This window comes from Apodemus sylvaticus, chromosome 18, assembly GCF_947179515.1.
Source record: "Apodemus sylvaticus chromosome 18, mApoSyl1.1, whole genome shotgun sequence".
Classification (NCBI taxonomy): domain Eukaryota; kingdom Metazoa; phylum Chordata; class Mammalia; order Rodentia; family Muridae; genus Apodemus; species Apodemus sylvaticus.
This window is the reverse complement of record NC_067489.1, coordinates 64,030,114-64,056,334: the sequence shown is the minus strand read 5'-3', so window position 1 is coordinate 64,056,334 and position 26,221 is coordinate 64,030,114. Positions and strand designations below refer to the sequence as shown.

General features: G+C 38.6%; 1 protein-coding gene across 1 annotated transcript in view; it reads right to left on the bottom strand.

The window, feature by feature from the left end:
- The window catches only part of Marchf1 (membrane associated ring-CH-type finger 1), an 83,636-nt gene that overhangs the window by 42,543 nt on the left and 14,872 nt on the right, over positions 1-26,221 (bottom strand). The window contains exon 3 of the mRNA XM_052162132.1: positions 5,382-5,718. Within this exon, the coding sequence (XP_052018092.1) occupies positions 5,382-5,718 (337 nt within the window). The remainder of the gene's footprint in view (positions 1-5,381; positions 5,719-26,221) is intronic.

Here is a 26,221-nt window from a genome sequence, read left to right as displayed (position 1 = left end):
AAAACAGTAAGAAGGTGACAGCTTTCCTAGAAAGTGAGTAGTGATCTTCAGATATTAGTTTTCAAAGGAAAAAAAATATAGCTAACTCAATATAGAGATACATTCAGTAACAAAGAAGAATTGAATAATTGTTCAATAGTTACTTAATTAGTGGCTACTTATTAAAAAATAGTTTGTGAAAATCTCTATAAAATCCTTCTAATAGCCTCAATTCTCTTCCCTTAGTGTCCTGGGTGCCAAATTGTTAAGAGACACCATCTAGATTAGTATGAAGAGCAAAGGAGAAAAAGACAGCCATGCTGTTACCCAGTTATAGTTGCTCTTCTATATCCAGTTATCTAAGATGGTTTTACAAGATGATGCTGTGACAGCCAGCTTGCTTTAAACTCCACAAACCACTTTCCTCTGCAGTACATTGTACGCTCCTATCCTTTCCCACCCTTCTCTATGAGCTCGGATGGTCAGGGGGTTGCTTTGTCTTTCTTATTACTAAGTTTTCCTGGTATATGGTAGATTCTTAGTATATAAGCAGGTTGAAAGAGTGTATAAGCAAAGCATCATTGGGATCCTATTGGGATGATTACACAGACATGGTTTCCTGGTAGTGTGAGTTCATATCTGCCTAGAAGGAGGACTATACGTGTATGGAAATTTCATAAACAAAAAGGAATTTGCTGACCAGAAAACAATATTTCTATTATAAGGAAATTGTTCTACAATACTGATTCTACACACTTGATCTTAGCCTAAAGGCAATACAATACTGATTCTAGATTTCTTTTAAAGACACAATGATAAAAACCTATATGACTAACCCCAAGTATCTAAGAGAATAAACCACAAGACACCTGTGTTTTCCATCTCATGCTCTCTTGACAGAAGACATATAGATAGTCTTCTACATAGGCTCACACTGAAATATTATCTTAACTGAAATATCATTTGTAGTATTAGGTTTCTTGTGTGTTTAGGCAATACAACTAATGAAAAACATCGTATTTAATGTAAAAGCTAATGCTTCTATCAAGCTGAAATATTAAAACAATTCTCATGTTTAGTAGGTGTTTATTATGTCTTGTCTAAGACAGACATCTACTGGACCCAATTTCTAGGAATGGCACAGTGGGAAAGCAAAGAGAGTAGTGTTTGACACCATCACAAGTAGACAGTGAACAATTCATTGTAGAAAACATATCTAACATTGGGGCAGTGACAGATGGAACACAGTGTGTTGAGTCCCTTATATTTTCTCTTAGGTTGGTATAATAATGTCTGTAGCTAAGTGCAAGAAAACAGAACATGTATACATGATGAATTATGATCATTGCACGAAGTACAGAGAAAGTTCTGTCTGTGCTTTAGACTAGAACAGAGACAGATGTTCATAGCCTGCAGTCTTGTATGTTTATGAAGAAATGTAATAGCAAATCTCATAATCTGAGCTTAATTGACAAGAGAACAGCCCAGAGGCAACACAGCTTCATCTGACGAGGGTTTTCTCATCTTGTGATTTCAAGAGCTTTGAGAAAAACTGAGAACTTAGAAGAGTGGGAAAAGGAATTCCATGAACCTCAGAATGAGGTCCTAATGTCCATGTACACAAAAAACTCTTGTTGTTAAAGAGAAAAGTGCAAAAGACCACCAGAACTGAAGACAGCCTTTGGTAAACCCAGCAGTATAGTTCCCCTGGCTCTGTTATTGTTTAACTCAGAAAAGAGCTATGTGTAGTGCTGGTAATGTTATCTGAGGAACAGAGAAATGGTGTTAGTTGCTGACAGCCAGGAGGAAGGAACACAAGGCAGACTGATCGGCTCGGAAACCATCTTTAAAAAGACTGGAGAAAACACAATGAAGACAACATAAATCTTTTGAGTTACTGCATTCAATATTTGGCTGAAAAGTAATTACTCTGTATACAATGATGCAACTGAGTTTCTGGGAAAAGGACACTAGGTAAAGTGTTTTTTGTCCAGGTTTAATGAGAAAGATTCTAGAAAAATTTGTTTTAGAAAGATTTCTTTTGGAACATTTCAATCAGAGTTTAAGTAAAAACTATAGACATTTCTTTGCTCAGCCTTACTCTGGCACTCAGGGTAGCATTAATCATCCTATGACCTCAGCCTCCTCTGCCTCCAAACTGCAAAAAACACATGAAGAGTCAGGTGATCATCATGCACCCTACAGTGGGTACAGGATCTTTGGAGTGTGTGGTATTAAGTTTGAAAAGGTATCTCTTTTCTTCCCAAGTAAAAAAGTCTCCAAGTATTTATTTAAAACAAGATTAATTAGTTAAATGAGACAAAATAATTAAATACATGAACTTGAACATTTTATATATTATATTTATCATGTGGTTTATATGCACAAATATTTCAGGGCAGAACCGAAGTTATCAGTAGTACTTGGTGTCTTTGTGTATGTACCTCACATCAGCACCTGGCTTCTTATTCAGAAGATTCAGATTGGGAATCCCAGACTTGAGCCTCAAAATGTAAATTTAGTTTATGCTTCAGTGTGAACATTTCCAAATTTCACTAGCTCCTCACTGTGATTTTTTTTTGATGTTCCTGGGCTTTGAGAATATTCTTCCTGACTGAAGGTAACTAAGAAAGTTAAGGAAATGTTTTATTGGTTGTCATAAAAGTAACTGAGCTACCTACTTCAAGATGATAGACATCTGCTTTCCCTGGAAGGGACCCTTGGTTTTATTTTGACTTCCAAGATTTTCTTTGGCAAACATTAGTCTAACTTGAAGACTTTGCTAACTGTAGGTTTTGATGTAGAAAGGACAATCAATGGTACGGATATCTGTAGAGATGATTAAGCCTTAAGATCCATCTGCCAGTGAAGACTGGCCCTTGCTTTGAAGATGTCATTTCATCTAACCATACTCTCCTACTTCTGCAGATAATAGATATCCACAATCATCAGATAAATTAATTGCTTCATGTGCTTGGTATTTAGAATGTTGTGAAGTGTAATAGAATTACTTAGTGGAGAGCAAATAATGGGATGTACTGCAAATATATTCTCCCCAGAGGTTATAACTGGCACTCTTCATGAGCACCTAAAGACTACCAAAAGAGTACTGTTGATGAATTTCAGTGCCAAACCATCTAGAACAGGTTAAAATGCTTCCATATGCTGTTTTGAATCACCCCACAATCTAAAATGATGCTGAAGATACTGCCTCCTATACACCTTTTACAAGGAAGGAGAATGAGAATTTAAAGGGTTTTCCATAGGTTTTCATTGTCCTAGAAGGACTGTAAGATATACTGATTCCTCATGTTTTCAAATCCTGCCTTACATTGGGGTTGGATATTCATATCCTCTTCCAGGCCACAGCTGTGCAAATAGAGGTGGTGTCTGTAGGGACCTCAAGATCCAGGTGTGTGGGAGTCAGGGTTAAGAAATGCAAAAACTGGAAAGCAAATTGTGGTAATAACACTCCACTTTCTTCTTAGCCACACTTTTGTTGTTCATAAGAATATGCACAATTCAGGTACTGTGGTATCCAAACCAATTTTACTGTGTGAAATTGTACAAGAAATAATCACATAGTTAAATCTTGATAACTATTTTTCAAGTTTAATGGCTTAAATAAAACTCATGTGTGGGCTGCTATAGAGTCACATCTATGTTAGATGTAAACATTCCCTGTATATATAATGCTTTCAAATATGTAGGATGTATCCTTTGTCAATACTTATGGTCAAAAGAAATTTTTTTTTTTTGGTAAAGAAATTATGCTAGTACATTAATAAATAGATTCCTCTTCAGTTTCAGCAACACATTCACTGTTATGGATATAAGGAGCTCTATTTTCATCTTCTGATTACAAACAGATTATTTGTAAATTATTATGATAAAATAGTAAGACAATATAGAAGTTGTATTTATGAAGCTACTCTAGTTATGCTAGAATAGGTTTTCAGTTCTTCTTCAGTATCATGTTTAATATGTTACACATTTCCAAGTGTGTGTGTGTGTGTGTGTGTGTGTGTGTGTGTGCTGGGAGGTTGAGTACAGAAGAGACAACTTGGGCATGTTATCTTTCTAGGTCCTTGCTCTCAAATTCAAATATTATGTTTGACTAAGTTGAAATAAAATTTTTGTGCAGGTAGAGAATAGAAAGGGGGCAAGAAAGGAGGCAGATGCTGTGAAACAGCTTGTAATTAATTCCCAGAGGAACAAGAAGAGAAATTCAAAGAGTCAAAGTACATCACATAGCTCTTCCAGTACAATGCCTGCTCAGCATATAAAGCAAAGAGAGACTACCAATCACGTTCTACCTCGGCAATGATTGCTCTGGGACTCAGAGAACCAGAAAGTCACCTTTTAGCAGTCAGGTTATCCCAAAGATAAAAAAAAAAAAAATCAGTGCATTTCTCCAAAGGTAATTTGTACATAGTTTTGAAATTTGCAAATCATTTAAAGATTATAAAACCCCCATGTATCACCAAGTAGCGCACGCTCCTCTCCGTCCTCATACTGTGCAGAATGAATGAAGACTCACGATGGCCACATAGCTAGCCTCCCACGAGGAAGAGCCTCGTGGAATCGTCGTGTTTACTTTCATCTCTTCTTGTTCTGCAGCTCATCATGTTTATTTCCACGCATTGCTCTGTCTATCTGCTTTAGCTCTGCATTTCATTTAAATAAAAAAGCAGCTCTGGGCTTATTCATTATTTAAATTGCAGAGCTCACATTCCCGTTGGATATTGAGGTATCTATATACATAGATATGTTTTATATAGATGTAAGGCTGCAGTTAGGGGCAGAAAGATGAATAAGTTAAAATGTTAACCCCCCCCCCCCCAGGGCTGAGGAACGAATTAGCCGCAGCACACTGCCCTTGCAGATGTCCTTAACAAGTGGTCTGTGGCGACTGAAATGCTAACTTTATACTTGGCTCACAGTCTTATAATCACACTTTAGAAAGAATTAACACAGATGAAGAATTTGAAGATAAATTTTATATTTCATTTGCAATGTGATGAACAATATAGAAAATAGTGACTTTCATTTATAACCCCTTTTAGTGATATATAAAATGTCTGACCAAACATTAAAAGAAGTTAAACATAACTTAGGCCACATCTTATAGAATAGCTTGTTCCCTTATTCTGCAATAATCAACTTTCAACAAGGGGAGTTCATGCTATTTAATAATAGATCCTTTCATCTAGCTGTGGGAACTGACCTCAAAAGAAGTCACATTTCATGGTTCTCATCAGTTTGATTATCTTGAATTATAAATGTATTTTTCATATATATACAATATGTATTTATGCATCTTTGTACACGTGCATCTTTAAAAAGTCTTCGGAGGGTGGCATACAAACCAGAACTCACAAATGCAAAACAAAACAAATTTACTTGCAAAGACATGGCTGTATTTTAGCTATTGAGTCCTTTACAGGACAAGCATCCTCCATGAATATCCGTGGTTTTTTTGGCGGAGTCTTATCAAAGGACATGAGGTTTGAAAGGCAGCCACTCTGCAAGCCCCTCCCACCCCAGGTCTGCCCTACCTTCCGAAGGGGCTTGAGCTTGGTTTCCATTATGAAGTCATACTTGCAGAGCTCACAGCATCGTGTGTCTGAGCTCTTGATCCACTGGTGGAGACAGGACTGGTGGACAAAGCGCAAGGTTCCTGTGCAGCGACAGGGTGTAATGAGTGGGCTCTCTTCATCTCCTTCGCAGTGACAGATCCTGGGGATGCAGCAGAAAACGTGAGTTTTCCCAGAGTACATGGCACACCACTGGAGGTCTGCCTTTGTATCAGGCTGTGTTAGAAACTTTAACCTATAGTCTAGAATTCATGGTATTTTCACTCCAACTTTAATGGTAGACCCAAACTTCTGATCAATATCTATTTAGTTTCATATGATAGTTATTCTTAGACTCAAGTCATATGATAAGGCATTAGATATATGTACACCAGAAACACATTTATTTCTTTCTGACAGTGAAGCCAATTTAAAGAGCAAATCTATTGAACTTAGTCTGTTTAAAAGGTTACTGTCTATGGTGTTTTATATATAAAGGTCATGACTTAGAAGTATCCCAAAGAAGATGTATAGTGGTATACACTTTAATCCCAGCACGAGGAAGCAGAGGTAGAGTCAGAGAGTCAGAGAGTCAGAGAGTCAGAGAGGCAGAGAGGCAGAGAGGCAGAGAGGCAGAGGTAGGGGATCACTCTAAGTTTAAGACCAGTTGGTCTATAAATCAGGTCCAGGAGAGCCAGGAACAAATAAATAGTAAGGTATTGTCTTAAATAAGTAAGTAAATAATAAACAAATAAGTAAATAAGTAGAAAAACATGAAAACATTTAAAATAATTTTATAGTTTGATAACTTCACCATATTATTTTGATACCAGAATTATAGGGTCACATTGTATAATTTACAAGTATAGGATATTAGTACTGTGGAAGAATGTTGAAACTCTTTAAAGTGAAATCAGATTATAAAGTTAACATTGAAAGTCTATCCTGAATATATCAACAGTATCCTAGGAAAATGCATATCAACTAGGTCACAATGAACTGTCAAAATTTATCTTTGTAAAACATTCACAAAAATTTCTGGTCCCATAAAATTCCAGTTCAGTAAATCCTACTGTTTGAAAATGCTGATATTTCTGTCTATAAATTCAGAGTTCCAATATTGGGTTTCTGGATTCAAGGGAATTTTGATTACATAGATTTATGGCCTGTAAATTTGTTCCTATTCTCACTTTCATATTTTAGAGAGCTTCCTCCTTGAACGAGACAAACTGCTCACAATTTTATTTTGTTAATTAAGAGCTTAGCCCTTGGCTGGAGCAATGGCTCACTGGAGAAAGCACTTGTTAGGATATCAGTTAGAATCCCCAGATCTGTGTAGATCTGGGTGTGATAGTGAGTCTGTAACCCCAGCTAGGGCAAAATTTGAGGCAGATAAAGGTGCATCCTTGGAGGCTTGTGGGACAGCTGTGGTTAACAGTTAAGGGACCCTGCGTCAAACAAGGTGAAGGTGACGACTCTCACCTAAGGTCCTCTGACCTTTACATGTGTATTGTACAAATGTACCTGAACTCATATACATGAATATGCATGCATATACATGGAACTGCATCATAAACACACATGGAAAAGAAAAAAATCTTAGACCTTCCAAAATCCAATAATTTAACCAGCTGTTGAGAGTTGTTAACAAACTTCATTAGAGATATTGCATTATGCATATTCAAAATGCAAGCACCAAATATAATATTCAAAACCATTTTAAATCTGCATAATTACCCATGGACAGGCAGGAAGAAAACATAAATCAGTTCTGCTTGTTCCTTATAGGTGTACACACTCTTCGCCAGAAGCAGGAGTTTTGAAGAGCGGATTAAAAATATACTCTTAATATATCTTGTCTCCCTTGAGGACTAGAAGAAGCAAGCAATTGCCTCTCATATTTAGTACAGGAAGTTAGAGGAATAGAAACCCCATGGCCAACCAACATTAAAAAGAGAACATGTAGGACAGAGTGCATGTGTGTTCTGTATTCCTTTCTTAAGCAAAAACAGTCAGAGATCACTGACTTCTGTACCTTGAGGTGGGAGTTGTTGGATGAGACAAGTTCACAGTCGTGACTGTTTTTCCTAATTGAGTTACGAAGTTACAGGTCACCTGTGTATCTTGTATAAAAAAAAAAAAACAACATATTGGAAGAAAACAAAAAATTATCTGCATGGCCATTTTTAATGCCAAAACCTATAACATCTCCTTTATCCACACCTAGGGCACAGAAAGTGAGCTTTTCATTCTTTGCACCAAACTGTCAACAGAGCATCACAGCCCAGGGCTCTCTGGTTGTTGGTTGGATAGTTAAATACACCACCCTATAAAAGTGTCAGGTGTTACTCGTATGTGCGTTTTTCAGGGTTGACCATCCGATACTGGACAACCAATTGGTGTGCTTTTCCCTGGGAAGGACCACCTCTCCTGGGTCCAGCCTTCATCAGTTGACAGTAGTTCTTTGTGTAGAGTTGAGGGCTCATGGGCTTTTCTCCATCCAGTTTGACATGTCTACTGTTGAATTCTTGAACGCAACAGGTTATATTTTGGAATATATCTGTATGTTCAAATATATTTATGTGTACAATAACGATGAAAAATGAGGCTATGAATTTGAAGGATAGAGGAGGGGTGTATGAGAAGCTTTGGAAGGAAGAAAGGGAAAGGGATAAATATAACTAAATTCCAATCTCAATAACAATAATAAAACAAAACAAAGCAAATAAACAATGAAAGAAAACAGTTTCCATTTGCATTGAATTCGATTGTTACTTTATTTTTATAGCCACTGAAGTGACAGAGAATAAGAAATCACAGAGAAAAATAGGTGATACTCTCCTGCTTTCCAAATTAGTTGTTTTAAATTAGTATGCGAAGAGAGAGGCTTCACTATGGGGTTCCCACATGCTCAGCTCACCTTTCCTATTGCTCCTTCCCTGACTCCTCTTCCCCCATCCTCTTCTCTCCTTCCCACTGGTCCCTTTTCTCTCTGCAATGCTTCTCTTCTGTTTTCTTTTTTTAAATTATATATTTTTATTTTCTATATTTTTTGTTTACATTCCAAATGATTTCCCCTTTCCCATTTCCTCTTACTCATATGTCCCATAAGCCTTCTTCTCGCCACCCATTCTCCAATCACCTCTCTCCTTTTTCTCTGTCCTGATACTCCCCTACAATGCTGGATCAAGCCTTTCCAGGATCAGGACCCTCTCCTTACTTCTTCATGGGAGTCATTTGTTATGCTAATTGTGTCTTTAGTATTCAGAGTTTCTGGGCTAATTAATATCCACTTATCAGAGATTGCATTCCATGTGTATTCTTTTTTGATTGGGTTGCCTCACTTTCCAGATCCAACCATTTGCCTAAAAATTTCGTGAATTCATTGTTTTTAATTGCTGAGTAGTATTCCATTGTGTAAATATACCACATTTTCTGTATCCATTCCTCCATTGAGGGACATCTGGGTTCTTTCCAGCTTCTGGTTATTATAAATATGGCTGCTAGCTGTTCTTTTTAAAATGTTAAAAATAAAACTTTTGATTTATATATTAATTATATATATATGTATATATATATATATATATATATATATATATCAATCATGGCTTACAATTGCTTGAAATTGTTTCTTTTTTAATGCTACTAATTCTTAACCTTTACAATTATTTATACAAATGCAATTCAAAAAATTAATAAAAAATACATATGACAGCCTTTCAAGCTTTCTAGTTATAACCGTTTTTACATATGTTATTTTTTATACTGAATGTTCCAAATCAGATTAAGACAAATATTATAACTGATTATTATAGTCAGTCATTTGAGATGTTTTATTAACAATTTGATAGTATTCATTTACTGAGGTTCCTGATAATTCACAAAGACAAGATATTATGGAACAGGCCCATAGAACTTTACAACAATATTTTTATAATAAAAGAGGGGAGAATCACATCTCTATATTCCACAAAAATTTTAAAATTTGGATGCCAAGGAACTCCCTGCTGAGTGTATATGGCATCCTATAACTAGGTGTACTGATGCCTAGGCGAGATGGGAGAATTCACTTATTGGCACATGCCACGATCCTGACTTAATATTGGGGAAGAAGGCATGTCCCCTATGTTCTTTCTGCAGGATGCTGAAGGAACATGCCAGCAGCCAGAGTATGCTGATGCTAAGACTTCTCCCTGGCTTTCCACCTTGCTCCCCAGCCTTTTAGGCTTCCTCGTGGGTCTTTTGTTGCTTTTGTCATTTGGCCCCTGAGCTTTTAACAGATTATCCAGTTTTGTTAAATCACAGATTGATTCTGCCTTAAACAAACCAGTTGCAGTCCACTACCATCGGCTAGACATCCGAGGCTCAGCTGAAGACCTCTCTTCCGCCGACGCGGAGACAGCAACCGTTGGCCTTCAATTCTCCACCCTTGCTGCAGACACAGAGCCTTCTTGGTTCTGTAAGCTGTGGAGACGTCAGTGATGGGAGGGTGAACTCTGGCTCCTAATAGTGGCTTAGGGCCATAAGCTGTGGAGTCGCCAAGGACTGGAATAATTGTGGTGCCACGAGCCAGATGCACACCGCCTATTGGCTGCAGGGTGACTGCATGATGGGATTATTGTGAGTCCACTACCTGGGCGCTCATCACAACCACCAAGGGCCTGATTAAGTCATTGGAGTGGGGAATGATGCCAGGAGTGGGTGCCACTCACATAGCCGAAGACAGAGACCTTGCCCTACTAGGACTTAAAAAGGCCTAGTTACTGCAGTGCTGGAGGTGGGGGCAAGCCACATAGCCTAAAACAGGCTCTCCACTGACCCTCTTTCCATAGCCACCCCCCAACTTTAAGAAAGAAAAAAGGGGGATATGTGGGAGATCAAACTCTGGGAAAACAGACCTTCAACAGCTCTCACCTTGAGAGTTCACCGACCTTGCAGTTTACAGCTGAACCACCCCCTTCTTCACACAAGGCTGATCAACTGGTTCTCATCCTGGCCGAACACCTGGGGTTCTATAGTTGGAACCAGCATTCCAGGAACCAGCATTCCAGAAACTCTGCTGGAAGCCACAGCCAGCAATCTTCCCGGATGACCTTTCCTCCTTCTGTGCTTTTAGCATCCCCCTCAGCCCTTCCCTACTTCCTTTTACAGAGTGTTCAAAACCAGGCGTTTTGCTTTTCATTAAAGAGGCTTTGACAAGACCCCCCCTTTTGCTTGGCCTCGCTCCCTTTTCCTGCCTGTTTCTCTTTCAGGCTTGGGTTCCCCTCGGCTCCCTGAATAACTAGGTCCCGAGGGACTGGACAAGTCTTCTGTTTTCATGTCACACTCTCTGTCACCCTTTTCCCCCAGTCCTCTAAGATGTTTTTCTGCTCTCATGTCCCCCTTCTAATTTCATGACATGCATTCTTTCACATACAGAACACTTACACTCTTCACGTATAGAACCCTCACCTATTTTTAATAAAGATTAAGCTCTAGGATTCACGTGTCAGAGAAAGCATGCGATATTTGCCCTTCTGATTCTTAGCGGTATTCTTTGCCCAAAAATAAATATAATTTTCATGCATTTCCTTTACAAATCCCATGATTTATTTTTTTTATGTTTGAAAAACATGACATTGTGCATATGTAACATATATTTTTTATCATTTCATCTATTGATGGACATTTAAACTAGTTCCATTTCTTACTTACTATTGATAGAGCAGTAGTAAACACAGATGTGCAAGATACGTTTGATGTGTTTTGGAATATATTTAGGAGGGTATAGCTGGATAATGTGGTGGTCCTAATTTTAGTTTTCTGAGTACTCTTCATACTGAGGTCCACAGTGAAGATACAAGTCTAACTTCTATCAGCAGTGAACAGAGTTGCTCCCTTCACCCCAAAACAAACATACTTTTATTGCTTTTACCCTTGATGGTAGTTATTCTGATTAAGATAAGATCCCAGCAGTGTTGGGAAGAGAGACCAGGTCTTCTGTAACAGCAACAAGCACTATTATGCCTGAGCCATCTCCTCAACCCCCAAGAACATTTCAATGTAGAGTTTTTTGGATTTTTTTTTCTTTTTTCTTTTTCTTTTATTCAAGACAGGGTTTCTCTGTATAGCCCTGGCTGTCCTGGAACTCACTCTGTAGACCAGGCTGGTCTCAAACTCAGAAATCTGCCTGCCTCTGCCTCCCAAGTGCTGGGATTAAAGGCATATGTCAACACTGCCCTGCTCAATGTAGAGTTTTTGAGGAAAAGTTTTCAGTTCCCTCCCTTAAAATGTTCATGGCTTTTTGGTGTTAAGGCCAGTGTGCAACATCAGTGACACAGCATGTTCTACAAATAAATCACCCCAATCCTTTTCTTCTTTAACCAAGGAATTCAGAAAAAAGATTAAAAACAGAAGTAAAAAAAATCACAATGCAGATACAATCTTCCTTCATGTGGTATTATACCTCACTGCTTCTGTGGACAAAGGTTCTCACTTGAAAAAGAGAGTTTGGGAGTTTATGCCATGTGATAATTCCTCACTGAAAAGGAAGATTGTGTTAAATGCTCCTCAGATGCCAAAAGACTCTCAGGCTCTGTCTCTTCCTGACATGAAAAAGGAAATTTATTCATAAGTAGCTTTAAACAAAGGCCTAGCTGATTACCGAGCTCAATCTGACCTTGCCAGCTTACTGATTATAGTCCAACTTCCTGTCTTAAAATGTCTCTCATTTTAGAAAAATCTTGTTAAAACCTTTCCCTGAAGCAAACCGGCAACAGCCTTTTCTCATAAAATTAAAGCTATTTCCCACAGGGAAAATCAAATGCTTGATTCGTTTTCCTTTCCATTTTGCACAATGCCCATTTGCATGTTTTTAGTGTTTTGAAATTTTTCTAAATTATCCTGTTCAAGTTGTACCCCAAGAGTCTTCTTAAGCTAAGTTTAGATTGTTCTGAATAGATTTAAGAGCAAAATATCAACTTCAAACCTCTAATAAAAATAAAAAAAATAATGTGATAGTGCCATTAAGGAAATAATTAAACAGTTTTAAAGTTGATGTCCCTCTTAGAAATTGTCATCGCTACATCATGGATGGAAACATGTCAGTGAAAACACAAACAGATTTCCCTAAAGAATGATTGTGCAAAGAAGATGATTTTCTTCAAAGTGCTATAATGAAATTACCGTGTGAAATATTCGTGAAGGGAGGCATTTTTATCTGGCGGGAGCTTGAAGCCTGGGGAGTCAGTGAGTCTACAGAGCTGTTCTTGATTCGCGTTGGTATCTGACATTTGGAGACAAGAGCATGCACATTCCCTCAGCGCTTTAGTACCTTCAGTGTCTGTTTCCAATGGAACCAGTACCTGTTGATTTCTTCTTTTATATATAAGACTTGAATCAATGGATAATTTCTCATACCCTTATGCATACAAAAAAATCACAAATGCTGTGGGACAAACTACATTTGAATTATTCTGTGACTAACATGTGCTTGTCCTCATTGCTTTTGTGTTTGAGTTGAAAGAAAAAAGCTGCCTTTAGATTTGGCCTTATTATATTGAAAATTTTTAAAATAGCGTCTATTATTAGTATTACCGCTATTATCATTAGTGTGTATGGGAAGGAGGTTGTGTGTATGTATGTGCTGGGTAGACAGTTGTGGAGATTGTAGGCAAGCTCCTGGAGTCAACTCCCTCCCTTCTACCATGTGGGCTTCTGGGTTTGAACTCAGGCTGGCAGTCTTGGGGGCAAGGACCTTTATGAGCCGTCTGGATGGCCCAGCCCCTAAATATCTTAAATGACGTCTGTTCTCCATATGTTCCCTTGCCAATGTCCCTTGGCTCAGTCAGAATATTTATTTTTTTTATAAAGTAAAGAAAACATTTAAATTCATCCCTGAAATCGTTGCAATGGCTGTATCACAAAGTCTTCATTAACTTTAAAGTCAACCTAGGTGTCCACCAACCGACAAATGGATAAAGAACATGATTAATGGAGTTTTCTTCATTAGGTTTCCCAAATTTCCTATCCCGTATTACATACCAATTTTACCCTTCCTGTTTTGTCAAACAGAAGTTTGTAGACAAACTTCCTAAGTATACCTATGTGATTACTTGTTTATATTTTTTCTCCATACCTTCTTTAATGAAATGATATTTAAACATAGTAATGTGAATACTTCTAGGCTTGAATGAGTTCAAACCTAAGCATTAAGAGTTTGGTATAGGCGGGCAGTGGTGGTGCATGCCTTTAATCCCAGCACTTGGGAGGCAAAGGCAGGTGGATTTCTGAGTTCGAGGCCAGCCTGGTCTACAGAGTGAGTTCCAAGATAGTCAGGGCTACACAGAGAAACCCTATCTCAAAACACCAAAAAAAAAAAAGGTTTTGGGGTGTGTGTGTGTGTGTGTGTGTGTGTATATATATATATACACATTACAAGGAGTATAAAATGACTGAGTTTTTAAAAGTTCATGATTTGAATTAGCTTATGTTTGACAAAATTAGGATATTCAATAAGCTTTGATTATGATTGTACTGTGCTCTAGTGTTGGCAAAACAAACAAACAAACAAACAAACAAACAAAAAAACCCAAAATTTTCTTGTTGTGTTTTGTGTTCTCAAAGGGTCTAGTTGTGTTAAAAACATTATTTTTTTCTTGGGCATCATTTAATATGTGGATTATGTCTTGGGTATTCCAAGTTTCTAGGCTAATATCCACTTATCAGTGAATGCATACCATGATTGATCTTTTGAGACTGGGTTACCTCACTTAGTATGATGTTCTCCAGCTCCATCCATTTGTTTAAGAATTTCATGAATTTGTTGTTTCTAATGGCTGAATAGCACTCCATTGTGTAATATACCACATTTTTTGTATCCATTCCTCCATTGAGGGACACCTGGGTTCTTTCCAGCTTCTGGCTACTACAAATAGGGCTGCTATGAACATAGTGGAGCATGTGTCCTTATTGCATGCCGGGGAATCCTCTGGGTATATGCCCAAGAGTTGTATAGCAGGGTCCTCTGGAATGTCGTGCCCAGATTTCTGAGGAACTGCCAGACTGATTTCCAAAGTGGTTGTACCATCTTGCAATCCCACCAGCAGTGGAGGAGTGTTCCTCTTTCTCCACATCCTTGCCAACACCTGCTGTCTCCTGAGATTTTAACCTTAGCCATTCTGACTGATGTGAGGTGAAGATTAAGGCAATGTGACCAGGAATGTGAAAAATAGCAAGGGCACGTAAATGGGATAGTTTTGTGGGAGGAAAGGGAAGATAGAATTGATATAATTACATTATCATTTCTAAAAATGAAATATATAACTTTTAAAATTAAAAACACCTTTTAAAACTTAAAAAATGTTTAGAATTCATTATAAAGTCATTTTTCGAATTTTTTAAAAGTATATTTTAAAAGTCTGTCTATCTATCTATCTATCTATCTATCTATCTATCTATCTATCTATCTATATCTATCTACCTATTATCTATCTGTCTGTCTATCTATGTATCATCTATCTGTCTGTCTATCTCTATCTCTATCTATCTATCTATGTATCATCTATCTATCTATCTATCTATCTATCTATCTATCTATCTATCTATGTATCATCTGTTTGTCTACCATTCTATCTATCTATGTATCATCTATCTATCTATCATCTATCTATCTATCTATCTATCTATCTATCTATCTATCTATCTATCTATCTATTCATTTATATTGTGTCTGTGTGTACCAGGGACACAACTCGTCAGTCAGGCTTGAGAGCAGGCCGTTTACCTGCTAAGCCCGTCTCCATCACTGATTTTGTAGGCTCCCAAAAGTTATTGCAAATATTTTTTGGACGGAAGCCTAATGAAAGGCACGCAAGTAGAACTGAGACATTAGTGCCGAAGCAAGTGACTGAACGGGGTAGCCTGTCTCTCCTGGAGTCTCTATCAGTGTCTACTCCAGGGTAACACAGCAGGGGGAGGAGAGACATGAGACATTTTATGTTTAATTTAATCATTAGTAGGAAGACTTTGAGGTTGTTCACAGGTAGAAGTGGAGGTGCCACCGAGACTTAGCCATTAAATCATAGATGAGGAAAGGCTCAGTCATTAAACAACAGCTAAAAAAAAAAAAAAAGAAAAAGAAAAAGAAAAAAAGCCAAATCATTAAGAAAGAAGAGATAGAAATATCTTTAGGTAAGGGCAAGTATCCCAGGGAAGTATTCACAAACACCCTTTTCCTGAGAACAAAACCTAGAGGAAGAAATAGCAGGTAGAGAAGAGAAGGTGGGAGAGACAGGTCTGAAGTGCTCAGCTTCCTCTTGCGATGGAGGAGACAGCATAAATCTACACTTAACGTGTGGAAAGAAAACCCAGAGTTAAGATCACATACAGGCTGCGGATAATTAGAAGAATTATCTATCTCTATCTATCTATCTATGTATCATCTATCTATCTATCTATCTATCTATCTATCTATCTATCTATCTATCTATCTATGTATCATCTGTTTGTCTACCATTCTATCTATCTATGTATCATCTATCTATCATCTATCTATCTATCTATCTATCTATCTATCTATCTATCTATCTATCTATCTATCTATTCATTTATATTGTGTCTGTGTGTACCAGGGACACAACTCGTCAGTCAGGCTTGAGAGCAGGCCCTTTACCTGCTAAGCCCGTCTCTATCACTGATTTTTGTAGGCTCCCAAAAGTTATTGCAAATAGTTTTTGGACGGAAGCCTAATGAAAGGCACGCAAGTAGAACTGAGACATTAGTGCCGAAGCAAGTGACTGAACGGGGTAGCCTGTCTCTCCTGGAGTCTCTATCAGTGTCCACTCCAGGGTAACACAGCAGGGGGAGGAGAGACATGAGACATTTTATGTTTAATTTAATCATTAGTAGGAAGACTTTGAGGTTGTTCACAGGTAGAAGTGGAGGTGCCACCGAGACTTAGCCATTAAATCACAGACGAGGAAAGGCTCAGTCGTTAAACAACGGCTACAAAAAAAAGAAAAAGAAAAAGAAAAGAAAGAAAAAAGAAAAGAAAAAAAGAAAAGAAGAAAAAAGGAAAAAAAGAAAAAAAAGAAAAGAAAAAAAGCCAAATCATTAAGAAAGAAGAGATAGAAATATCTTTAGGTAAGGGCAAGTATCCAAGGGAAGTATCCACAAACACCCTTTTCCTGAGAACAAAACCTAGAGGAAGAAATAGCAGGTAGAGAAGAGAAGGTGGGAGAGACAGGTCTGAAGTGTTCAGCTTCCTCTTGCGATGGAGGAGACAGCATAAATCTACACTTAACATGTGGAAAGCAAACCCAGAGTTAAGATCACATACAGGCTGCGGATAATTAGAAGAAGCTGCCTGGAGAAAGTGATGGGAAGTTAACCAAGCATGGATGTAAGAATTGTGGCCCAGCCTTGAGGTCCCTGGGGGAGAGTAGGGCATGGGCATTTAGAGTAAATGATGCTAATATTGTGGAGTGATGTGTCAGCATTGAGTAAGAGAGGACTCCTGAACACGCCAGTGTCCCCCATTACCAGTTTAGGCACAGGAAAGACACGGAAGAATGAGCTCCTGCACACAAGGGGATACTCGTGTGGACTCTAGCCCTAAGCCTTGACTCTGAGCAGGTGCACAAGTGAAACTCTCACTTGCTGGTTACTGTAATGTGGGGAAATGTGATCTTGGGGACCTGGAGGTCATGAGGCATGTGAAGAACTGGTGACAGAACTGGTGACAGAACTGGTGACTCTTGATAATAACTGTGTGTGTGTGTGTGTGTGCAGGATGATCACGTTTCTCATGGAGAGTGGCCTAGGCTTTCAGCCGTAGTTGTTTTTCATAGGTAAAGGAAAGTAATTGTATGCAGAATTATTTAGTACTTGAGCTTCAGAAGTAAATCAGATCCCGATTTCCTTACCCTTTGTGCCAGTAAATTAGGGAAAGTCTCAGTTAGCTCTTTTGCAAAATAAGTTAAAAATAATGCTTAAGGAGCCCTGGTAAGTAAACAAGAAAAGGCTGACACTTGGCCCATGGGAGGTACACAATTCTCTGCTTATATTATTTATTTAAAGCATATTTGATTTTTACATAAATTTCAACTGCTAATTTTATTATGCCAGGCTATGGGATTCTTGGATTACTACTCTTACTTTTATGCATTTGGCTTATATACAGCATTATTGTCAAAATTCCATTTCTGAATATACTTAGCAGATATTTAGTTAGAATGCGCCCCCATACAGTCAAGGTTGTGAAGTCTGACTCCATACAGGTGGGTTGGAAGATCATGTATTTGAATCTCTGAGCCAATCATGACAAAGTCCTGGCTTGACGAAAGCAAGGGGACTGCTCATATTTGGGTCCTTGCAGGGACATTTGTGACTGAGATTAGTTCTATAGTTAGTTCTAGTGGATTCTTAAGAACAGCTTTTCAGAATTGTCTTTCTCATTTGTAAAATATTACATGGCTGTTAGGAGCCTCATGATAGCTGATCAAATATTGTAAAAGTATAAACAGATCTACAAAGGAATTGCTAACGGCTAGTGCTAACATATAATCAGTAAAATCAGAAGAAATTGTTTCTAGGTGCTATTATGCAGGTTCTTCATGGTTCTTTTTCTTTTGATTTTTTTTAAATCAAGGTAATGCAGTTTTCCCTGTCTCCACTGAGTCATGTTTTATCTCAACAAGTTGTAACATCAGAAGGCAGGAACACCCTCAGTAACGTTGCTATAGAGATTGCATTTCTACTAAGATACTCAGTTTTCTTTTAGTTAAACTTTAGAACATACAGTCACTTTCTTTCCCTCCCCAGCTCCCACACCTCCCTACTTCCTAATAGCTTCTGCATTGTTGACCAGTTCTCCTCCTTGGAATGTCCTTCTATTTAGCTTAAGGCATTCTGCTCTGATCACAACACTTAAAGCTAGGAAACCTGGAATCAGAAGGCACACAGGATGATTATAGCAATTGGAATAGTGACACTTATAAAGGCACACTGAAAATGTTGGGAGTCTGGCTGCTGTGATAGAAACTATAGAATTCAATCTATCTAAATTCATAGCTAAGACTCTCAAGTGTGTTTCAAAATTACAGGTCTAATGAACTAGCTTTTACTGTGTGACCATAGTAATTGTGAGACACATAAATTCCCATGCTTAACCTCTCAGAGAAGGAACGGTTAGAAAGGAAGAGATGGCCTGACAGTTGTCTTTAAATATGCAAATGCCCCATGTGCAGAAAGAACAACTGTCTTGCTTGTCTTTCTCTGGTCCAGGTGAGTAGAAATCAATGGACATACATTTTCATCATGAGACAGAAGAGGTGGCACAGAGCACCCCATAGAGCACTCATAGAATGGTTATGTAGCAACCGGTACAAAATAAACCTGAACAAATAGGATCTCAGTTTTCTTTTCCAAGGCTTCCATTTCCCCACCACCCCTCAATGCTAGGTCACCATCCTACACTTTTCCTGGGAACTTTGTGTGTAACTCTCTCTGTTGTTCTTGATTTTAACTACATTGGTATTAATCTTAGACTCATGCCTTTAAACTCTCTACTTTAAAGCCCTGACTCTCTGTGGGGTGGTGAGTTGTGATAGGCAGCCAGGTCCCTGGTCACAGGCTTAAAACCCGGTGACCCAGCAAGTGACTATCACCTGCAAGGAACAGCAGGCGTTTTGTCATGTCCCTCGACCCCCTAACTCCTGTCACAGGTAATTACAGCCTCCCCCAACCCCCTACAGAGGGGTTTGTGGCCATCAGTCCTGTAGGAGCAGCACCAAGCCCTCCCACATGCAGATATCTCCAATCTCTCAGACCAAGCTAATGAGAAGTACCTGTTGTCAGACCCTGACCCACCCCAAAACTGTATATAAGAATTCTATCCTGAAGGAATAACTACTCCCTTGTCCGAGAGCTTCTGTCATAAGAGCTGTGATACTGCCACTGGTGACTCTTCTGTACTCCTGAAATTCCACCAGAAGCTCGCTCTGGCTAATTGGAGTTAATGTGGAGAATGTTTTACTCGTCTCTGCCTAATTGGAGTTAAGATGGAGTTCCCTTTTAAAGATCTCATTTCTTAAGAATCCTCACTGTCTCAGAGTAATGACCTCACTTTTGTGTTTGAACCTTCCATGTGCTCCTGACCCTATGTTCAATAAACTAATTTTTTTCTTCAGAACTTTTGAGTATTTTCTTTCTATCACCATTGGCTTCTCTACTTTTCCTACTTTCTTGTGTACTTCCTTCCCTGTCTTCTTCAACTCTTCTCCCTCTCTTTCCTTTCTTCCCCTCCTTTCCCATGTCCTGACACATTCCAAGCAAGTATTCTACCCCTAAACTCCACGCTCACTTCCTCTGTGGTAGTTAGGAATTGTTAATAGATGCCCAAGTTGTCTTTAAGCTGTCACCTAAAAGTGTCAGAAGCCAAAACTAAGAAGTGTTGCTAATATGGCTTCCTAAACATCACCTGAACAAGAGCAACACTAACAGATGTGCTAACATAGAAAAGGAGAGATCTCAAGAGGCCCCAATTCTAGACAAAGAACTGGCAATTAAGGAATGCTGAGAGCAGGAGAAATAGTCTTCCCTAGAGAATTATACACCAATCCATTATCCAAATGGTCAGCATTGAAAACATACACATGCTAGTAACATCCACACACATCCACACACCACCACCACCACCACCACCACCATTACCAACAATTAAGGAAAGAGAGGCCATGAATTTGGAAGTGTGCAGGAGGATGTGTGCTACACATGGAAGTGTTTGGAGGGAGGAAAGAAAAGTGGGAAATAATCTAATTATATTATACTTTCAATAAAAGAAAAATTAAAAATAGGCTTTCCTCCTTCCGTTGGAAGACATTCTCAAAACATAGTTACTTAGACTCTCCTAAAACACTAACTTCCTGGGCTGGGAACTCAGCTAAGCTGGCAGACAACTTGAATAAAATCCCCGTTGTCTAGCACAACAGAGAGCAAGTGTGATGGTGCCACTTGTAACCCCACCCCTTACAAGGTTAGGTGGGAGGCTCATTGGCACCTATGCATGTTTATGTACAGCAGCATGGTACAGACCCAGCTTCTGTGTTTATCTGTAAATAAGTGCTCTTGTGCAAAGATCATGGTTTCCTATAAGCTAAAAGGCAGTGAAGAGGACCTCACTGTGCTGTCTTCTCAGCACAGCTGATTCACAAATAGACCACAATATGAGTGGTGTTGAGAAACACTGGTGTCCTTGATGAAAGAAACATCGATATTGAATTTGTAAGTACACTCTTATAAATTCAATATCAATGTGTCCCCTGTGTGCTTGACTTACCTTATCTTTTGTATTTGTATCTCTGCAGCAGTAAAGTGGGAAACAAGTGTCTATTTCCACTAATTATCAACCAGGCGTATGTAACACTGCTTTCAATTAGCCTCTAGTTCTTGTTTTGAGATGTGGTCTTCAGGAATCTCATGAAGGTTGGCCTTCAGCTTCATATGTAGACATGGATGGCCTTGCACTTCATCCTCCTGCTTCTACCTCTTAAGCCAGAGATGAGAGGCCTGTGCTAACCAACTCTGCAAGGACCTCAAAGCTTCCCACATGTGAGATTTGCATGTTACCAACTTATCAGTGGTTATTTTCTCTGTCTTTGCACTTATTATATTAATGTCTACCTCTGGGGATGTCCTAAAATATAATTTCATATGAAATCTTCCCTTTATTGATAATGCCTCATCTTAATTTAAGAACACATTTAAATGGAAGATTCCTCTAAAAAGAGTCTAATCCTCAGATCTTTGGTGGAACATCCTCTATTTCCTCCTTCACTGCAGTGATGACTCCATTTCTTGAACTGCTGTTGCTCTGAATCCCCTACCACCCAAGCTTCAGCTTGCCTCTTTGTTGATGGTCTTATCTGTGTAGGTCCTAACCCATTATTATAGCATGCAATTATAAAAGTAAGTAGATTCATGCATAATAGTCACAGGGGTAGCATGTTTTCATGGTTTGTTTTTTTTTTGCATTTATATTAAGTGGAAAGATTGTCAACAAGTTAGGGTAAAAATGGGTACCCACTAGACCATGAAGGCATGAATTGATTGATGGTATCAGATGGTGGTATTTTCAACCTGAGCAGGGTGGAGGCCAGCAGGGGCTCAGTGACATGACTCAGCAGTTCCCAAAGGTAGCTTCCAGTTATCAGGGGAGCGTTTAAGGTTTGGGAAAGTGCACAGACAGTGAAAGTGAGGAATGTGTTTCAGCTTTACAAACGGTGTAAAACTCTGTGTGCTGTGTTTGCCTTTGAGGAAGTGAGCTGAGGTGTGCCGACTTTATATCCCACTTGAGCAGCAGAGGAAGTCGAGCAGGGTGATTTTTCAGCAGAAAAGAGAAGTAACTCAGCTAAAAAGCAGAGGAAGAAACGGACATTGTTTAATAACAGTTCTTACTGAGGGCTGCTTACTGAGACAGGGTCATTGTACATTTCTATAATGAAAAAAAATGTTTTTAGACACCTGATTTCTAAAATATCCTTAGGAGAGATTGGTAAGTTTAAACCCCTATCAAATCTGAGCTTTACAATTTTTGAAAATTCAACTAAAAACCTAGTATTGTCTTATGTGTTTTAAGAGTAAAGAATGTTCTAGAAACAATGAGAATACTTTTTTTGATCCTAAGTCTGGCCACTCTGCGTGCCTTAAAAAAGAAAAACACCTACGGATGAGTGACAGCTCCTTACACAGACGTGATGTTTATAGAAGTGTTTTGGTTTCTCAAAGCAGTATTCTCAGCTCAAATAAGCTGCTGTATAACACGACTCCCTGAGTCTTATTTTATCCTCTAATTTGTTAACAATGACTTGGTCAAAATCTCAGACCATCTGCACAGGACTGTAGGGGATGATAAACAACATAGTCGGTGATAAAGCAGTGCTTCTGGCTCCTCGTGATGCTCCTGGAGCCAAGCCAAAGCATCAGTAATCAGCTGCATTTTCTTCCCACCAGATATCACACCAAGGAAAACCAGTGGCAAAGATGATGATCATCCTGCCTTGCAAAGTAATGGAGGCAAAGGAAGCCAAATCTCATTTGCGTTCCTGCCTTTGGGTTCTGTTGCAGACCGGCAGGGTTCTATTAGTACTGCTGCTTCTGGGCCCATCTCTCCTCTAGAGAATAGTATCTGACATTGATTGTAGGAGTTTAAATCCTAATTAGGGTGGAGGGTTCTGAATTTCCTGCATTCTTGTCTAAACTAAGGGATTGGTCACACACAGAGACATGAGTTACATTTGCATAGCTGTGAGCAACTGCTTGACAGAATTAGCTTGGGGGAGGGCAGGTTTATTTTGGCTTTGGAGGGCTTCAGCCCAACGTGATGAAGAATGCATATCATTGAGCAGCTTCCTTAGTGAGTACTGTGTCAGTAGCACATAGTAAAACTCTTCTAATATCATAATGTGCCAGGAAGCACAGCAGGCTAGCATTACATATGAGCTTAACTTTCAAAGGTGAACCTTCTGTAGCCTATGTCTACCAGCCAGGCTGTATCTCCTTTTCATTTAACGATTTATTATTTTTATTTTTATGTGTATATGTGAAGGAGCTTACAGACATCATGTCTTACAGACATGCCAGAAGACATCAGATCCCCTGAATCTAGAGATACACATGATTATTAGCTGCCTTACTTACGTGCTGGAAACTAAACTCAGGTCCTCTGGAGAAGCAGTAAGTGCTCTTAACTTTTGATCTAACCCTCCAGGCCCAATTTTTACCTCTTTAAAGCTTTTCATTAAAAAAATCATACTCTAGGCTGAGAGTCCAGGCCTTGTTCATGAGCCTGTGGTTCCCATTGCAGGCTCAAACTGTAACCATGGATGAAGTGCTTTTAGAAAAGCTTCCTTTAATTTTTTTCTTGAGATAGGCTCTTTCTGTGTGGTTTAGGCTGACAAAGAATTTATAATCTTCCAGATCTAATCTCCAAAATTCTGGGATTATAGGGATGTAACCCCATGCCCAGCTCCAAGAATTTCTTAGGAATCTTTTGGGGTTTGTGGATACATTGTTTTCTCTCCAACTCCCTGTGTTGGAATATTCAGACTAAGGAATAATAATGTCAGGTGTATGTAGGATGAGAATAAATCTCTATTGGTTTTGGGTTAATTACAGTTGCCTAAATATTTCACATGAATGGGAGACCAAAAGGTGAGATGTGGCATTTAGGAAAATCCTATAAGGAGCACCATCTCCTGCCTTACCCATTATTTTCAAAGTGTGGAGAATAAAGTCCTCTGAAGACAATAGACACAGTTTTCCTCAAAGGCCTTTATCTTTCTTGATCATTTATGATTTTGGGTGCATATAAATGTCTAAATTGATAACATAAAATGTATATCTCACAGTCAGGATTTTCTCTATATTTTTTCAGGTGTCAGAATGATTTTTCTTGTATCTCTTAGGGATTGTTTATAAGACTAAAATAGTCATGCTTGACATAATTCTAAATGATATTTTCAATGCTATTAGGCTAAATTTTTATCTTCCTCAGGCCTCAACAAGAACACAAGCAGAAAGGTATTATGACCTCATTTACCTTCACTGCATAGATATAATCAGAGAGGTATATGCTGTCAGATATAGCGGATAGGCTCTGTATATACAGCAGATCTAAGTAATGCGTCCCAGCTTCCCATCCCTTTATTTCTGCATGGGCAGACATTAGGAATTTGAACTGTTTTCCTGATTGTTCTTCTGTTGTTGTTGCCAAGTTTAAAAATTCTTACCATCTCACATTTCAACCATGACTTCCTTTCAATTTTGTCCATTCATTAATCATACCTGGCTGAGCATAACATCAAAGATAGTTTCACATTGCTATGAATAATTGACAAAGGAAGTGCTTTATCTATTGGTAGCCAAAACATGCTCTGATTCAGAAATCCTCCTCTGCATATGAGTTCTTTGACAAAGGCATATGTGTGTTTTGGCAAACGGTTGACACTTTAAAGCAGTCTGTCCACTCTGAGTGAACACCCAGTCACTAGACAGTTGCTCATCCATCCATTCATCCATTCCCATATTCATCCTGCTACCGTTCTTTTAGAAAATAACTTTTTGCACACACACTATATGCAAGGTTTGTCAGGTGGTGTGATAAGTACTAGTGTGCACGCATTTGAGTCTTCATTTTAGGTAGGGAGCTTAGGTTATGACAGTTTATGTCTTAGCTAATTATACAATTATCCAGAAAAGTAAGTTGTACTGGGATATGTAACATGGAGCAAGCCAAATGCTGCCATGTTTGACTGAGAGGAAAATTATATATAGGCAGGGGAAGGAAGAGAGTCCTTGAAAGCTAGTCAAAGATATGGCAAGTAAAGTGCAGTTGGAGTCTGCTAGAGCTTTAGTGGGGAAGATGAATGCTGATAGGTTTCTCCGAGAATGGAAGATAATTTTAGGGAATGGTTGCAAGTAAGATCCATCAGCTCCTCAAGTAACAATGTGTGGACCATTATAAAATAAATATAAGTATATGAGCAGGATCATAATGGAATTTAATGCTGAGAAATAAGTGACATTATAGTGAGCCCTAAATTTCCTCCAATTAGTGTTGGCACACACATACCACACACACACACACACACACACACACACACACACACACACACACACACCACATACAAACATACCACATGCACATACATACACATACCATACATTTATGCATACCATACACACATACACATGCATCATGCATACATACATGACACATATACACTCATACACCACACACATAACACACACACATACACAAACATACCACATGCACAGACATACCACACACACATATACAAACATACTGCACACACACAGACATACCATACACACATAAACATACCGCACATAAATACATATACCTCACACTTAAATATACAAACATACAAATGCACACACACTTAGCACATATAATATTTATATACCACACATATATAACATACACATACACACACATACCATATGACACACACACACACCACACTCACATACATGCACACACACATATACCATACCACATACATACACCACACATATACACCACACATACATATCACACACACATACATATGTACAAATATATACCACATGCATATACACACTGCACACACACAGACACACAACAGCATTAACTTTAATTAGATGCAATACTGAAGCATTCTACAAATAAATTGAAATGACAGAGAGACCAGAAAGGGACTCATGAAATGTAGAATAGAGCTTACTGGAAAAGGCAGGGAAGAGAGTAGAATGTATGTGATAAAGAAGTGGACAGGAATACTGCATGTATGAAGGTTTAAGCTGTAGTAAGGGTCAGACAGAGGAGGAGAGAGAATGTGGAAGTTAACTAAAGGAAGGACGTGAAAAAAAAATAAGAAAACCTGATTTTTAAAGTTACAAATACAAAATAGAAACAGTTTTGATGGGGAGTTGCAGGATTTTCCCTGTCCAATTACATTAGTACAGAGAAGGTCTGTGATTGGACAGGGAAAAGGGGGGCAGAGCTAAGAGTTGTGGAGAGAGGGAGTGTCACAGAGAAAAAAGAAGAACCGGGCCAGCAGATGTGAACTTGCATGGCAATTACCAGCCACAAGTAGCTAAGTTTTCACAAGGTTAGAAACATTGGG